The sequence below is a fragment of the Gymnoscopelus braueri genome (genome assembly GCF_963280865.1).
Source record: "Gymnoscopelus braueri genome assembly, contig: SCAFFOLD_412, whole genome shotgun sequence".
NCBI classification, from domain to species: domain Eukaryota; kingdom Metazoa; phylum Chordata; class Actinopteri; order Myctophiformes; family Myctophidae; genus Gymnoscopelus; species Gymnoscopelus braueri.
The window spans coordinates 13,308-31,379 of NW_027660784.1; the positions used below are offsets into that span (position 1 = coordinate 13,308).

Here is an 18,072-nt window from a genome sequence, read left to right on the forward strand (position 1 = left end):
AGGGGGGGAAGAAACACATTTGAACCATATGATGTGACCTTTAAAGGGCACAATAGACAGCATACAGCATACTATGTCATATCAAAGCACTAGTTGCACTGAAGCAGCTGTGTTGAGACCGATAGTGACAGTGCAGCCGGTAGAACAAATGGATGACTGTGCATCCCACCAGCACAGCCACAGAGTCAGATCAATACGGTCACTATTGGCTGGCCTTAAAAAACCTCGAGGGAAGACATCTGAGGGTTTGTATTGGCAGTGTGTGTCTGAAGCCTGGGCCTGAATGAAACAGTACCACAATAACAGTCAACATACAATGGACCGCATCGACCCACTACTCACATCCCGTTGTGCGTGCATGACTAATAATGTACCATATCTATGACACCCAGGCGCGCGCGGGCACGCACGCACACACACACACGCACACGCCAACACATTCTCACCCCCAAGGCGTCGAAGGCATGACGCCGTGTCATGTCCCCCACGGCGTCCAATTCAGACGCCCTGGCATGCCCAATGCGTCCAATTCAGACGCATTACGTTTTTAATAGGTAACAAGACTTCTACAGCTGAAATCACGTGACTTCAGCCAAACCCGGAAACGAAAATATTTTTCGTCTACAAGAGGAATACTTTCTTCCACCAGAGACAAAGCGGGAGACAACTAAATAACTGCCTTTTATACTTACATCGCTAGATCACAAGGTAAGATAGAGTCTGCGATTGTAATCCAATGCAGTTTTGTTAGCCTTAGATCAAGACTATCGTAGATGTATTGTATCGACTTTGACATTTTTATATTTACGAGAGACTTAGCGACCACACTCCCAGTTTGCCCTCTAAATTCACCAGTAAATACCGTATTTATACATAATATAAGGTGTTTACCCGCTTGCCCCAAATGTTAACTAGGTGTCCGGAGTATTTGTGTAATATATTAGTCCATATTTTTCAATAAAGAAGTATTTTAATCCCGCCTGTGGCCGATTCTGTCCGATGTTCCCAATGGGTGGTAGTGACGGGGCGCATCTGGTGAAAGCAGGATTTACAAATGGCGTTCGGCCATAGACGGGATTAAAACACTTCTTCATTAAAAGAATATGGACTAATACATTACACAAATACTCCGGACAGCTAGTTAACAATTGGGGCAAGCGGGTCAGCACCTTATATTTAGCATTTGTACATGTTTGAAGAAATACGGGCTTTACTGGTTAAAGTCCAGGGCAAACTGGACGAGTGGAGTGGAGTGGAAGACTACAAGTCGAAAAGTAAAAAGTAAAAGTCAGACTCTATAAAATAAATTACGTCTACGATAGTCTTGAGCTATGGCTACAGTTTTGTCAATTTCATCAAAGCAATCCTCAAAATGTCCTAGTATGTTGTCATTTACGTGCAACACTAACTAACCGGTCTAACGTTAGCTAACGTTAGCCGTAGCCATGGTTCACGTGACGCTCGTCTGTCACAAGCGTCATGGCGCTACTCGTTCCTGTTTTTTGAAATTTTACATTTACAACGGGAACATCTACATAAACGTTCATATTTCAAATATAAAGTGCTGACCCCACGGCCACGGCTGTAACAAGTTAAAGCGCCTGGGTTTAAGTACACGTATCTCCCGTATTGTTAAATAAAAATCATTTTAATCCGATCGGCGGCCAAATTGTCTATTATTTGTATAATGTATCAGAGTGCAATACACTTTCCAACCGATAGGGCGCGCAGTTAAAGGCATATAGAGAAAATTCAAAGAAAATGGCCGGCGATCGGATTAAAAAGCTTTTTATTGAACAATACAGAAGATACGGGTACTTAGACCTGGGCTTTAACTTGTAACAACTGTTGCCGTGGGGTCAGCACTTTATATTTGAAAGCTGAACGTTTATGTAGATGTACTGGTTGTAAATGTAAAATCCTCTAAAACCAGGAACAAGTAGTTTCAGGGCTAACGTCAGCCATACCATTCTATGGCTATACGTCACTTTTTCAATGACAGTACAGTAGATAGATACAGAATTATACTTTGTTATTTACAATAATATAGGCCTACTTCTAATCAATTTAGCAGGCATCATTCATTGCTAAAGTATCATGCAGATTTAACAACACTTTGGACCAAAGTTAGCTGCAAATTGCAACTCTGGCGGGGGCTAGTTAGTGGGAGGTATTTTGTTAATTTTACCAATTATTTGTTGGTGGTCCCTCATGCCTTTTTGGGGGGCTCTTTATTTACAGTTGTTATATCAATTTCACACCAGAAATATAGTACATGCATGTATTATTGAACCAAGAACCAAGATGTTATTATTAATTATTATTATTATTATTAGGTTCGACGGACAGAAAAAATAATAATGTGGGTGGTACACCTTTGGTTTTCGGTTCTGGGGGTCCTCCCCAGAATATTTGAAACATATATGTAATTTCCTGTATTCTGGTGCATTTTAACAGGGGGTGTGATAGGTATATTTTGTAATTCTTCAAAAGTAAAATGACAGAAATTGATATGATGACTGAATCAAAAGAGACATATGTAATAATAACCACTCATGATTTAAAAGTGAATATCTCTTTATGATTGAATGTAATTAGAATCAATCACTTAGAGATCATATTGATTGCGTGTATACTGTATGTGGGAACGGAGAGGGAGAGTATTCACATTATTGATATTTTTCATAAATTGACAGTAGCAGTGTAACAGCCTGTACACATGATGGCTCTACTGTTTAGATTGGCTATATATGTTGCACCTTGGCTGAAATGTTTCCCTATTCAATATCCACACTGATCTGAATACCATAAGTCTATAACAGCAGTTCCAAAACTTTTTTGCCCATGCACCCCCTTCTACACCCCAAACTAGATGATGCACCCCCAATGCCGACAACTTAACCACTTAAACCCAGGTGGAAAAATAATAATAATAAAATAAATATATATGTGTATATATATTAATGGATTGTTATGAAACAATCAAAAAGTGGATACAGACAAAAAGGCTAATCCAAGCTTTCCATCGCGCCGTAATTTTGGTGAGTTAATGGACGTTTAAGACAATCAGGTAGGGATTTAAGGTTTGAAATATAGAGTTGCAATTTGCGGCTTTAGGCCAAAGTGGTTATGATCTCCCGATGTTTGCTATTAGATGTCCTCTAATTGCCGTTGTGAACAAGGATAGCTTTTCAATTGCTTTAATATCCATAGGAAGAGCATTCCACTTTTGTATTAATCCTCACAATAGCCTTGTATGTTTACATTTTCGCATTAAGCATATGTTTTCCCACCCTGTTTGTTTTTAGTATGAATGCAGACGATTGGGCGATCCTTGATGAGGTGGACCAGCTTGTTGCAGAGCAAGCACCTCCACCAGCAACAAAGACGGCTCGACCGCGCCCTGCTCGACCACCCACAGTGAGGTCGGTAGAGAGAGACGAGAATGGACATTATAGCCAAGAGGCCAGCAAGCTAATTAACCCTATATTTTTCCACCCTGTTTGTTTTTAGTTTGAATGCCGATGATTTGGCCATCCTCGAAGAGCTGGACGAGCTTGTGCCAGAGCAAGAACTTCCACCAGCAACAAAAAAGAAAACCCGGCCCCGACCACCGAAAGTGAGGTGGATAGAGAGAGATGAGGATGGACACGTTATAGCCAAGAGGCCAGCAGTTAGCCGGAGACAATCTGGACAGGGTTAGTATTAAGTAGCCCGCCAATATGTGCATCACTTTGAATCTACTAAATCCAAATCTTTTCAAACTTGCAGCCCATCTTTTTCTTAAAGACCTGTAGAGACAGGGTTATTGGAGACAATCATTACTAGTATAGAATAGAACTACCAAAAAATAAAGACAAAATATCACACAATATCCCTAGCTTTAACAGTTGCACCCCTATTTCAGACTGTATATAAATATAAGGGTAAAATAGCGGTGGCAACACAAAACAATTATGGGGAGCGAGAAAGTTCTTAGCATAATGACTACATTTGAGAAAAAGTGGTACATTTGAGAAAAAGATTATGGGTTAAATGGATAGTTCACCCAAATAAATACCTCTTTTCTATCAATCAGTCAACCCATGGAGACTTGAATTAATGGATTTCTTTTTTGTTTTTATCGCGTCCTAAGCCAATAATGTGATGACCAGCGGACCGGTAAGCAGCGTCTCCGGTAGGAGACACAAAGGAGACTCTTTGTGTCTCCTACCGGTCCGCTGGTCAAATTATTGGCTTCAATTCTCATGTGGCCCCTCTACCCACGCCCCATTAATGCTAGGGGGTAGATCTCAAGTGCAGTTCTGTTATTGCTAGTGCCTTCATTGTGTCCGGTTAGCCCAGTCGGTAGTGTACTAGCCTTTGGCCCGCAAGGTCCTGGGTTCATGGCTTGGGTAACTAAGATGTGTGTGAGTACTGTAAGCTCCAATCCATCTACCAGGGGTCTAGCACATTGAAAAGTTATACACACCCTTGTTCCCACCTTTTTTATTTATTTATCCTACCATGATTTGGCTGACACAAATGTAACATGAAATATGTTTTTATACAGGTGGTCTGATTTGGTGTTGAAGATCCCCAAAAAGACAAATGGGGGAAAATGTACCATTTATCTATATCAAAGCATATTAAACGTTTTATAAGTCTGATCCCGAACATCTGCAAATGTAAATGATCTATTATATCTATCTATCTATCTATCTATCTTTGTTTTCTTTTCATTACAGCTAAACCATGCCATTCCAGGTCTGCTCACCCTAGTACAGAGGCGTGCTTTGATCCAGACACTGCTTCAGAGACGGTCCCTGGTGGTAGGTCATTCAATATGTACTTTGTATAATGTTGTATATTGTATCTGCCAAATGGCCCCCTAGTCTTGTGTTTTGTTTTTACCTGTTAGATGTGCGATTGCCAAGCATCATTCACAATGTTATCTAACACTGCTGCAATTGAATTATGTAAAAAAGAAAATGTTATTTTGCATACAAATGTTCAAACGGTAGACAAAATTATATTTGGCCTCATATGAGTCATATGTAGTACTAGTGCATGTCTTTCTTTTACAATTCCTATAGAATATCTTCTGCGAGACCTGCTGCAGTACCAGAGTAGCTCTGATGACGAGCCAGAAGAGGTACTCCAAAGAGCTCCACTGGCTAACGAAGATTGGGGCACTCGTAATGCACTTTTCTCCGAAAGATGGAGGGCAATGAGACCGTGCCTGGTTCACAGCATGCTGGCACAGGAGAAAGTGGCAACGTACATCTGCAGCCAGTGTGGAAACAACACAGCAGCTGTCAGATGCAGAGACTGCCTCCCATGCCCTTTCCTCTGTGCTGAATGTGACATCAGCAGGCACAACAAGACACTCGTTCTCCACAACCGGGACGGCATGACTGGTGGTTTCTTCCGGCCATTAGCTCCAACCAACTGTATTGTGGATACAGCTATTAGACACTGTGGTAAGTGACATTAGCAGACACTATTATCCAAAGTAACTTAGAAGTACACAATCAGAATAAATGAACCCTAGTCAACAAACACATTGGTCACATTAGTAGATCTATTGTTTCAACAAGTAGGAGGTACCAGGTACCAGGTAAGCATCCAGCCGAGCATCTGTCTGTCTACATAACATCTATCTAAACTATGATATTATGATATCATTGATAATAATGTCAGTTTGAAGAGCATCCCGTTAATGAGTGACGTGTGTGTGTGGGGGGGGGGGGGCTTTAAAAAGTGTAAAGTAACACACTAAACTACTATAGTTCATTGACATAACAAAGATAACTAGTGAAGGTACGTTAGACTGCTTTATGTGATTTGACTAATGATTAATTAACATAACTCTCTTTTAGTGCGATTCTTGCCCATTGAGATGCCTGTCCAAATCTGTGGTTGTCCACCAGAGGTGTTGCAGGTCAGCAAAGGGAAGGACGTTACTTTGGTCACAATAAATGGTAATTACATAAAGGATTTCCTCTGCTCTGTTTGAAAAAGATGTTCTATGGCAGTGGGAACATTACAGTGGATGTGTATGTTATTTGTAGGACGGTATGATCTCAGCATGCCACAGCTGACCTGTGAGGGATGCCAGGCTACGTGGGATGCAGGAGTGGAGCATCTTGTACAAAATGGCTACTGGCCAGCCACCCTCAACTTTTTAACAATTTATGAAGCAGACTTGTTCTACACTTTTGAGGACATGAAGATGGCGTCACCAGGGCTGTCACTTCAGGCATTTCTACGAATGCTTGACAAAAGGACTGTTCGCTTTGGCCGTGTAAGTACTAATTTCTTCGGTCTGCACTTCAAGCATTGTAAAATGTATTAGTGTTTGGATATGAACATTGCTGTTAAACCGTTGTTTTTTGCTGTTTTTGCTGTTTTTCTAGACTGGGAAAATTTCATCCGACAGCTTTCAAAAAAGCTTTTTTGAATGGGCTGCTGTTCGGTCTGAAATTGATTCCCTCTGCAAGGAGGAGCCACTTTGCTGTCCTGCGTGCACACCATCTATGCTTGCGGTCTGTGTTGATGGGAACCGCAAACATTACCGTTTTAAAAGTACAGCAAGGTATTGTACACAATCCACACTGTTAATATCAAGGAATGGCAAAATAATCAATTGTGTATTTTACACGGTGTAACCCAGTTGTACTGTAGCTTGGCATTCCCAGACTGATTACGTTCCCCGCCATATTGCCATGAATGTTTGAGAGATCCTACGTGATCAGTCTGGCAATGCCTTGAACTTGGAGTGTTCAACATCTTAAATTTAACTTTTTTTTTTAGATCCAAGGAGCAAGCCATCTTTGATGGTGTATTCATCGCCAATGATGAAGATGTGGCCAGATTTGTGGGTCATATACACAGCAAAATCAAACATGTAATTGCAGACTTTCTCTTCTATCTGATTATTAAGTAAAACATTGTCATAGAATTTAACCACTTAAATCCCATTCGCTATTGAGTGGAGTCCCTCAGGGCTCTATACTAGTGTCTTTAACGTTTTCACTCTACATTCAATATCTTCACTGAAAATAGCCGATCGACAAGCTCTGCTATTTTCACTGAAAAGTTGTCCAATATCTTCACATAGCCGATCGACAACGCGTCGCAGCGCGACACGTTGTGAGCTTGACAATCTACTATCTTCTGCAAAACCTTTACCAGAATACAGATCCTGGGGTTTAAGTGGTTAATTATTGCCATGTTTTTCTACCTGCTTTAAAAATATTTTGCACTAATCCTCAAAATATCTGATAGAATTGTTCCCTGTTTGTTCCCTGTTGACAAGATCTTTTGTCTATTATTATTCTATACCATGTAGGTCCCTGGAAGGGGTGTTTGTGGTGGGGAGTGGACGGCAGCTAGAGAAACGTCCGAACGATCCAGGAGTAAGGTGGATGAGGAGGGGCTAGAACTGGCTGTCTGCAGACACGGTGTCTTGCTGGCTGCCCTGAACATGTTTAGGGGTGAAATATTTGCGTACCCCATGTTCTTACAGCACCAAATGTCATCCAAATATGACATCACATTCTTTTGTATGGACGTTGCCTGTAAGTACTGGCCGTACCTACAAAAAGTGTGTGCCCACTGTCCAGAGCTCCAGCCCCTTCAAAACATGCGGCCCTTCCTGTCTGTTGTCCATGCTAAAGCGCATGATTACAAATGTGAGGTTAGTATAAGACAATCTGTGATTATAAGATGATGGTCAATCCTATAAATGATCTGGCAATCATGTACCAGATAACTGATATCTACTACTGTTGAGGCAGTTAACGTTTTCAGCTTTGTTAGACAGTCATTACACAGTACTTGTTTCGTCCATTTTGGCTTTTTTTTTTATTGTTTTAATTAAATGGCACCATTGAGTCTTGCAAAAGGCATGTGCTGTTATGAATGCAATTGATATTCAGGTTTTGTATTATCTCTGTCCAGGTGAAATGGAGTGGTGCTAACCAAGACGGTGCTGGTTCCACACTCGGGGAAGAAGTGGAACAGTGCAATGCGTTTCTCTCCAGGATAGCTGTAACAACGAAGCACATGTCAAAAGAAGGTGCTGTGTAATTGTACATTTGTATATAGTATAGTGTGAATAACATAATTATAATAGTAATAATTCACAGAACTCCTCTATGTGTACTTGCAGGCCGCAGTGACATGCTGACACTTTTGTCCATAAGATGGAACCAACATAAAGTTGACAACATGGCCAATTCACTCTCCCAAAGATACCACAAGGTAGAAACTGTTATTTCATTTATACGCTATGCACTTTGCATGATGTAAAATAAAGAAATCATGACTTGAGTTTCTGTCATAAACTACACATTGGAAGGACTTCTGGATTGTGTATTGGTTTTCCTTTTAATTTCAGACTTCTAAAGTTTTAAAAAACAAGTTGGCAGACCTGGAAAGCCTGAAAGCACGACTTCAACTGGAAGAACACAATGTTGAAGAGTACATTCAAGATGTCAAAGACTGGGCAGATGGTAAGAACATGATAAACATGATCTGATATAAAAATGTGAATATTTTATTCCTTTTTTAATTTAAATTAACAATTCATTGTTTTTCAGGAGAAACTGAACATCAAGGCACACTGCAGACTATGTGTCAGAAGATCGAGGCCCTCACGAGCAGCATTAAAACCAGGAATGAACGCATCTACCGAGAAAATGGTAAGTTGACATTTTCGGCCTATTCTGACAACAGTCCCAAACATTTCCATTACTATTACAAAGACCATACAGTAGCATAAAGTAGTGATTGTGTGTTTGTGTTTATTCACAAACTTTACCAACCTGGAAGTGCTGAAAATGCACAGGAAATGAATACACACACTAGGGCAATAACGACTTGAGTTTTGCAAGTTGACTGTCAACAACCAGAGTTTAGTCGCCTTAACGTATCGTCTAGGCACGGGTGGGGGGGGGGGGTCTCTCTGACTGTGTACAATTTCTGTGTGGCAGAGTTACAGCCTCTCTGTAGCATTTGAGAGAGTTGCACCAGGGTCATAGACATCTTGTAATAGGCTGGGTTCACACCGACATTTGTTTATGTCTGTGTCCGACGTTTTTGTAATGGTTTTCAATGGGAATGGAGTGGTTTTCTGGCTAAATGGCGCAATGCCAGAAAACTGCTCCATTCCCTTTTGAAAACCATTACAAAAAGACGCCCATGTAGGCATAACCAAGTGTCTGTGTGAACCCAACCATAAAATGTTTTTCTTCTCAGACAGCAACAAAGGACGGCACAGAATCCGTCGGAAATTAAGGCAGGAGAAAAATGCTTTGAAGGTCATTGTAGAGGAGTACAACAGCCTGGTTCCTGAGCAAACGTTGTGCTTCGACACGATCCTCGACACAGAGCATCCCTGGCCGTGGCAAATTACACAAAGTGGTAAGCATTTAGCCACTTAAACCCCAGCGTCTGTATACTGGTAAAACCTTCGTGGAAAACAGCAGATTGTCGAGTGCGACGTGTTGTGAGCTTGTCGATCGGCTATTTTCAGCATTTTTTTTTAATGTAGAGCGGAAACCGCTGATGGTTACTAGTATAGAGTTCTCCCATTGGGTCCGGGAGTACTGTTCAGAGCACATTTTCCCATAGAGATGCAAAACCTGAGCAAACCTGAGCTCTAAAGTTGTTAACGTCCTGTATGTATTCTTCCATGTTGTTAAAGTGTACCGTATATGATTTAATACTGATAGATGATAAGGATAAGGATAATTCCTTTTAACAGGTCGTTCATGAAAGTCCTTGCGGTCTTGTTTCCAATGAGAACCTGTGAGCAATTGGGGTTAAGAGTCTTGCTCAGGGACAAATTTCATATCATCGGCACATATGCTGGGATAGCCTGGAATCGAACCTGGGGCAACCAGGGCCAGCTCTGGTTCCCTAGGCGGGCTCATTAACCACTCAGCTATGGCCGCCCCCTATGATGACAAATGATATACTGTATGCATCTACAATCTTTGCGCAGTGGTCTCAACCTTCCATATCTATGTATTTCAGGGTCTGTTGATTACAGCACCAAGAAAGACGTGTTCAATAAGTGCATGGCAGTTCGTAGGCTTCAGGAAGAGAAGTCCATCCTCGTGAGAGAGATGAGGCAGCACTGGGATGTTCTCAAGGCCCGCGCCAGTGTTTTGTCACAGGTTTCTCTCCATCAGAGTGAAGGTATGTGGCAAAGTAAATGTGCACTTCTACTAATTGAAGTGTTTATGTTATGTTTCAACAGGTTATGACTATGGTGTGAATAATGTGTTGCTTCCCTATATAGTGAGTGACACATTGTTTATTTTTTTAGGACATCTACCGGAGGACGCAAGGAGGGGTCTCATGTGCCTCATCCGCAGAAAGGAGATGGAGCTGAGAGATCTCAAGAGGCGCGTGAGGAAACTCTACATAGATGTCATGTCATCAACCGATGACACTCTTGTGGACCCAGTGGACAATTCGGATGAACTCTTCTTCTTTAGTTCAGAGTCAGAAAGTTCAGACTCTGAAGTTGATGCTCTGTAAAAGGCATCAGCCTTGTTCAGCAGCCTGACGACAGGCGGTGCTGTCAGGCTGGTCTCGGACCTTTGCTCTTCCTTGAGCCTACCTGTGGATTATACCTGGGACAAGTGACGAGAGAGTGTTTTACCCCCCGTCCGTCCGTCCGTCCGTCCGTCCGTCCGTGTGTCCGTCTGTCACCAGCTAATCTCAGGCACCATTGGCCCGGTCGCTGCGAAACTGTGCACACACTCCCTGGATGCCAGGGAGTATGTATATATTCAGAACCTCTGCCCCAAATCTTTCACATGGGCCTGTTATAGCGCCACCAGGAGGCCGATTTGTGCAAAACTAATTTCTTTATATTACTCCTACAGATTTTATCCAAACGTCATGCAAATCGGTACACATTATCTCTATAGCCATGTGATGAACACGGATCTGTCCGATTTCCCATATTCCATCCTCATTGGCTAAGGCTGGCTTCCAAACTTTGCAGGATTGGTCCGTTTTGAACCAAATGCCTCAAATTATGCACTGAGCTTGCGATTTCCGTGAAATTTTACACGCACATTCCCACTAGGCTGAGGAAGAAATTCCACCCTTTTAACATTGGCCTGTTATAGCGCCACCAGCAGGTCTAATCTAGCAAAACACATTTTTGGAACAAAATGCCTCAAATCATGAATGCAGTGTCCGATTGTCGTGAAAGGCCTAAGAAGAAACGGTCACCCTTTTCACAATGGCCTATTATAGCGCCACCAGGAGGCCTTGCGGGTGTTCATTTGAAATAAAATAAATGTAAATGTCTGACTTTTCTCTTGACCTGCTTCTTTTCTATGTTGAATAAATTTTACTTGCAAACAGTGTTTTGTCAAAAATGTAACACTTACATTCCAAGGGGTCACTACATTAATCTTCATTCTCTAGATGTAAATGGTGTTTTTTTTGGAAAGGGTAAGATCAAGATGATAAGAACACAAATAGACTTAATGGCTTCTGGTAGGCTACTAATGGACGTCATCCCTTGGTTTCTGAATTAATGGTGAGGTGAATAAAGTACAGTCTCAAATACAATAGATAATCAATCTATCACCTATGAATATACAGTACAACAATGTCTATGAATGTATAAGTGCAGACTACCATCAGCGAATATGAGAATGCATGTACAGTGTCAGCAGGCCTTCAACTTACTATCAGGGTAAGCATATGTACAGTGTATCAACATGAACTATATGAATGAATATATGTACTGTATAAACAGGGATTATATATTCAGGAGTATACAGTAGTTGATCATTATATTACAGTAGATTTTCCTAAATCTAAGACTCAAAGAAGTGTAATTACAATTATATTATATTTTCTGTATGACTGTATTAGCCAGATATAAACTTTACGTACATTAGTTAGTTATATAAATTTACATAAGTACAATAACACTGGTTCTCAACCTGTGAGTAAGGCCCCCCCAGGTCAGGGGTACCCAAATGATTCTGGGGAGGTGCCAGATTATGTGCAACATTGTTTTCTCACTAAACAAACCAACATACAGTCAGTGTTGGGCAGTAATATATCAATGTAATAATAACTTTTTCCAGTAACGAGTAGTGTAAGTTATTACAATTGCCAAAACAGTATTATAATTAAATATTACTTACATATTACCAAGTAACGCTGTATTACTGCACTAAAATGAACATGATTAGTTTTTGACAGAGGTAAGAGTTCTCTGTTCTCTGCATGGTTTGTCTATGAGCCGTCCGTCAGTCCAGTTGTGTAGAGGAGCCCAGTGTGAAGCACCATGGTACAGTAGGTTGTCACATGTGCATAAAGAACAGATCTACAAGCTATCAACATGTTGCAATGCAATGTGTTGATAGCTTGTAGATCTGTTATATTTGAGCATGACACATGTCCTAAAGTAATATGTAATATCATATGTAATAACTTCTTGATACTAAGTAATATGTAATATAATATCACTTTTTAAAATAATTAGTAACTTGACTCCCTGAGTAATGCACTGCATACAGTGTAAGTGTATAGAGGGCATCTGCACATTTCTAAAGTGGAAATTTAAAGACCTAATGCCTCTATAATGACAATTAATAAAACAAGTCAAATCTGATTATTTTGGGGGGGGGTGGCCTGAAAAGGTTGAGAAGTCCTAACAAAGTGGAGGTTGACAGAAGTGCACAGTTTGGTGGAAATTGGAATGTATGAAAGTGATGAGTGCATTGATTAAGTTTAAGTTTGATAAATCGTTATTCATCCCGTTGCCCATTTATATGGATCCCCTCAACACGTTCTCACTTCCAACTCGTCAAATCCCTCTTATGCCTGTCTGCACCCAAAGGTCAGGGGAACAAGGACAAGGACAGTCGAAGGCATCAATGTCTTTGTCATCCAGGAATTGTATACACACTCAGGTACTCGGAAACTCCTTAGTGATTGTGAGAACTTACATTGATGCAATTCCCTGGCCTTATGTAGCCCAACAACAGTCAGATACTGCTGGCTATGACCAATGACATAGATCTGTGCAACCCATCAATGAACACTATCAAACCAGTCACACAGACTCTTTCATGCCTGTCACATTTGGCCATTGTGAACCTGACCACATCTGTGAAAAGAACAAGTTCCAAATGGACCTGGCAAATCTGGTGTTCTCTGGTGAATGCCATTGAGCTGCATGGTGCTGGACTATGGGCACAGGTCCTCATGCCACCTTCATGGAATCTGTTTCAGAAACATGCATAGCATGCTGGAAGTCATTTTGTAGGGCTATGACAGGGCCATTACCTTCTCACGCAAATGAGCAGACAGGTCCAGTTGGGTGGTTGATGCAATTCTATGGTCTTGGGCCACATGTACCACTGTTAATATCCAGCACTATCCGAACACAGAACTAGACAGGGATGGATTACCCAATGAGCCTGTGGGGCCGGGGGCCCAGGTGCCCATGGGTCCTTGACTATCGGGGGATAGAATGGGCCACGACGAGACCATCGCCATACATTATGCTCAAATGTGGGCCCCTGCTTAGTATTTACAGCAGTGGTTCTCAAACACGTACATATGTCACATAAGTTTGATGTACTGTACATGTGTCTTTCTTTAAACGCGGACTCATGTCATTATTGTTATAAATAATGCATGTTTGTTGACTGCCTGTTGTTTAAGCGCTGTAGGTCAGTGTGTGTGTGTGTGTGTGTGTGTGTGTGTGTGTGTGTGTGTGTGTGTGTGTGTGTGTGTGTGTGTGTGTGTGTGTGTGTGTGCCAATATGTAATAATAATAATAATTGATATATATATATATTTATATATATATATATATATATATATATATATATATATATATATATATATATATATATATATATATATATATATATATATATATATATATATATATATAACCCAAGGGCCACATTGTGCATCTCTCACCAGTAGTATACTGTAAACCCCATCACTCATAAACCATAAAGGGATATTAACAATATTATGACTGTAAGATTTGGTCAATTGTTTCACACACACACACACACACACACACGCACACACGCACGCACACACACACACACACACACACACACACACACACACACACACACACACACACACACACACACACACACACACGCACACACACACTAAAGGGCCAATTGACTTTTCAGCCAATTGCGAAGTGCGTACAGGAGGTCACATGAGGGTTAGACACACGTGCATTGATTGCGCAGAGAGTACTGTTTGCTCACTTGCCTGGTGCGTGCTGGAGAACCCCAAATTTTCCTCTATTTGACTTCTTTTTTTGCCTGAACCCCCAATTTTGCTGTCTTGCAACGTGGAGAGAGGTAAGATGACATTTTGTGCATTTACTTAAACTAAAATCAAGTACAAGACGACCAATTTTGAACATGTATTTTCTTTTACATTTGAAGTGCAGTGCTGTTAATGTGCTGTTGGGCCCAGTCCACAACAACACAACACGTTGAAACTAGTTTGCGTTGGTTCGAACGACTCAAGGCAGGGGTCTTCAACCTTTTCAGGCCAGGGACCCCCAAACTGATGGGGAGATGGAGCAGGGACCCCCTACCTCGTAGGGTAGGGGGGACTACACATATATTGTTTATTTATGTATACAATTGTGTTTTATATTGCCTGCTCCTATACGCACCTGCCCCAGTAGGTGTGCAAAATAAAAAAATCTCTACAAAATATGCATAAACATACCATGTTATTGTGCATTGTGCCTCCATTTATCTGTTTGCTATGGGTTCATGTTATGTTTAAAGACAATTTGACATTTTGGTAAAAAAAAAGGAAAAAAAAGTTTTTATTTTTTTCAAACAAAAATATTGTCTAATAAAACAACAATTTCGCGGACCCCCTGCAGTACCTCCACGGACCCCCTAGGGGTAGCGGACCCCCTGTTGAAGACCTCTGACTTAAGGGATACATTGCGCCTATATTTGAGACATACAGTATAGTTTGTGCTTGCTTTGGGCTTTATTTAGTATATGTTAGCCAATTGGGGTTACAGTATATCAAACAGTGAGATCTCAGCAAGATTGTCCTCTCTAGATCAGTGGTTCTCAACCTTTACAGGCCACAACCCCCAAAATAATCACCTTTGAACTGGGGACCCCCAACCAAAATAATCACCTTTGAACTGGGGACCCCAACCAAAATAATGACATTGGAACTGGGGACCCCACCCTGACAAGCACTTGGTATTGTAGGATCTGAAAGCATTCCATTTTGTTTCGGGTTCCACAGATAAATAGTGAAAATGGCAGATCTACAAGCTTGTGAGGCGTTGTTATTTGGGGGTCCTGACCCCCAGGTTGAGAACCACTGCTCTAGATCACACTTTATCACACTCTGGGTCACACTTGGAGCAAGATGGTGGTAATTTTCATCTCCTAACATTGTGAACATTTCATGTTAGTGTCTTAACGGTTTGAAAGCTCTTCCAAACTTGGTGAAAACCTTTGAATATATGCACTTCTTTACTAAGCAAGACCGTCACTCGATGAGCATGAATTAAGCAGCAGAACTGAGCTCATGATGTTTTTATGTGTCAAACTCTTTTCTTTGTCCATGTATTTTTCTCTCTAAGTCATGACGAAGCCCAGAACAAAGGCCTGCCCTGCATGCGGTGCAGAGAATACTGCCAGCAGCAAGACCTGCAAGTCATGTTTTGCGATTGTGAATCAGAAGAAAAAGAAGACTTCATTAGCAAGTGGCTACGGCGAAACAACTCTGAAGCACAGGAATGCTAGCCGTGTTCTAAAGTCATGTGCTGTACAGGTAGGCCTATTTTATTTATGTATTCATTTTTAAAGAATCATTCATGTTTAATTTAGAGTTGATAGTCTGTATTGATGAACTTGTTGAAAATACCAATATAAGGTTACAAAGTGTTTATCGTTAAAACATTTTGTGTACAGAAGTTTAGACATTAAAATAACATTCAGAGGTCTTCAATGTTTTTTAGGCCAAGGACCCCTTAGCTGGGGGACATATGAAGTAGGGACCCCTACTACAGTCTGCATTATGTTGCAGAATGCAGATTAAACTTGTTCATTATTTGATTTCATAGAAAGCTTCATAGAGTTGTTTGACAGCACTATAATCAGTGTTGTGTAACTATTATGAGTTGGACTCATTTTACTCATAGGTTGTCATTTGTCAGTGTCCAGTTATAAGCAAACACAGGAGTAGGAGAGCATACCAGCATTGATGAGGTGCTGGCCACGGCACAATACATATGAAAAGGAGAGAGGAGGTCGCACCTCGTAACCCTGATGCAAACTTATTTTTTAGTTTTATGGAGTGATGACTAACATTTGTGGTAGAGTGTCCGTCCTGAAATTGGGAGGTCAGGGTTTGATTCCCGAACAGGTCCTACCATTACTGTAAAAATGGGGCCCAATGCCTCCCTGCTTGGCACTCGGCATCAAGTGTTGGATGGGGGGGGGGTTAGATCAACAAATGATTCCCAATCGCAGCACGGCTGTGGCTCACCACTCCAAGAGATGGGTCAAATGTGGAGAACAAATTTAGCATACAGCAATGTATGTGACAAATGTTGGGACTTTTAACTTATTTGGGATAGCTGTAAAGTGCAATGACAAGTTTCATTTGTATTGTTCATCACACTGTCACTGCCTGTCAATGTGTAAGTGTTAACATTCTGTTTATTTTGTGTATTTGTAGATTGAGAAGCTTCAACTCCTGGGCTACAAACCCATCCTGTTCATTGCTAAGGAGAAGAAGGGGGGCAGTATTTCTGCTGACATCATCACACACATGTGTTGTGGTGGAGCAGATGACCCAATTAAAGTCTTCATAGACAAAATGAAGAAGGTCTATGTGCACATTGTTGCAAGTAAGGCAAATTCTGTTTTCATGATACATTGGAGTATGCTGTCATTGGGTGATCTGTTTTAGCTAAATCTATCATGCAAGCTAATGGGCAACAATTGTGAGTGTATGCTTTATACATTGTTGACTTGAAATTGTCTCTTTTTGGGCAGAAATGTATTGTCAAATGTGTGTCCCAGTCAGGCAAAAATAGCAGATTTACATGTTATCAATGTCTTAATCTGTGTGGGGATCTTGTAGAGGCTATTTTCGCTGCACGGCATGCTCACTAAGCCTTAATAATGCAGAAAATGTCACCCCAAATGTTCAGGTCTCTCCCTTTTCTGTGCAAAACATTTATTGGCCTATAAGGAAACCAAAAGCATCGCACCTCCATACTTTCAGGACATGATCCATCCCTACTCCCTGTCCTGGTCACTTAATCAGTTAACACAATAATGCTGATCAAGCATCCCTAAAACACCCTGCACAACATTCCACACACTCTCCCAAATTGTGGAGTAAACTCACACGTTCAAACTTCACCTCACCCCCCTAGTCATTCCTTGTATTATGTTCTCATGTATGTTACATTTGTTTTCTTGACCACATTAATGAATGTTGTTTAGACCAATGCTCAGTTAATTGTTGATCTTATGTCTTAGTTTCTTTCGGGCACTATATGTACCTTGTCTTTTGACTGAGTTCATGCTTAATCTGCTTATTCCAGTCTTGCACTAGGCATAAAAGATCTGCTAAATACTGTAATCGTACATTGATACTCTTGTGTTTCAGATTTGAACAGGATACTGGCACAAGGATCCACCCCTCTCTCCCCTCCAGAGCCTGCTGTGCCAGCGGGCATGGGGGCCATTGCCCCGCTCCCTGGACCCTCAGCTCCAAGTGGGCATCCCCCCGTCCAAGGAGGCCAATCAAAGAAGCAGAAAGGTACTTCAACTTTTTAGTAGAATGTATTTAGAAGTCATATGAACACATTGTTAAAAGTGAAGAGAAGTTGGTTCTTATAAATTGAATATTTTTAAAAGGTGCTGTCATGAGTGATAATGCTAAATGGAACCTTGTGGTATTTCAGGCAGGCAGGGCGATAAAGCTGATCCAATGCTGTACAACCTCCTATCACATATGGTCTATTTAAGCAGACCGATATCTGGCTGCTGCCACAATGTCA

General features: G+C 41.1%; 1 protein-coding gene across 1 annotated transcript; it reads left to right on the forward strand.

The window, feature by feature from the left end:
- The first annotated feature begins 612 nt into the window (after positions 1-612).
- Positions 613-11,232, forward strand: LOC308081192 (uncharacterized protein). Its single transcript, XM_080457581.1, has 17 exons — positions 613-708; positions 3,309-3,425; positions 3,514-3,698; positions 4,728-4,811; positions 5,076-5,462; positions 5,862-5,963; positions 6,054-6,286; positions 6,399-6,577; positions 6,796-6,889; positions 7,334-7,681; positions 7,945-8,062; positions 8,156-8,247; positions 8,384-8,498; positions 8,586-8,687; positions 9,244-9,408; positions 10,024-10,188; positions 10,319-11,232. Exons 2-17 carry the CDS (start codon positions 3,310-3,312, stop codon positions 10,531-10,533), a joined length of 2,700 nt encoding a protein of 899 aa, XP_080313707.1. The 5' UTR covers positions 613-708; position 3,309; the 3' UTR covers positions 10,534-11,232.
- Positions 11,233-18,072: the final 6,840 nt, after the last annotated feature.

What these genes read in the sequence shown, in the direction of transcription:
- LOC308081192 (XM_080457581.1), top strand. Translation starts at nt 3,310, where the DNA reads ATGAATGCAGACGATTGGGCGATCCTTGATGAGGTGGACCAGCTTGTT. An exon ending in GCTCGACCACCCACAGTGAG is followed by an intron (nt 3,426 to 3,513) that starts GTCGGTAGAGAG and finishes GTTTGTTTTTAG; the next exon opens with TTTGAATGCCGATGATTTGG. An exon ending in GTGGCAAATTACACAAAGTG is followed by an intron (nt 9,409 to 10,023) that starts GTAAGCATTTAG and finishes TATGTATTTCAG; the next exon opens with GGTCTGTTGATTACAGCACC.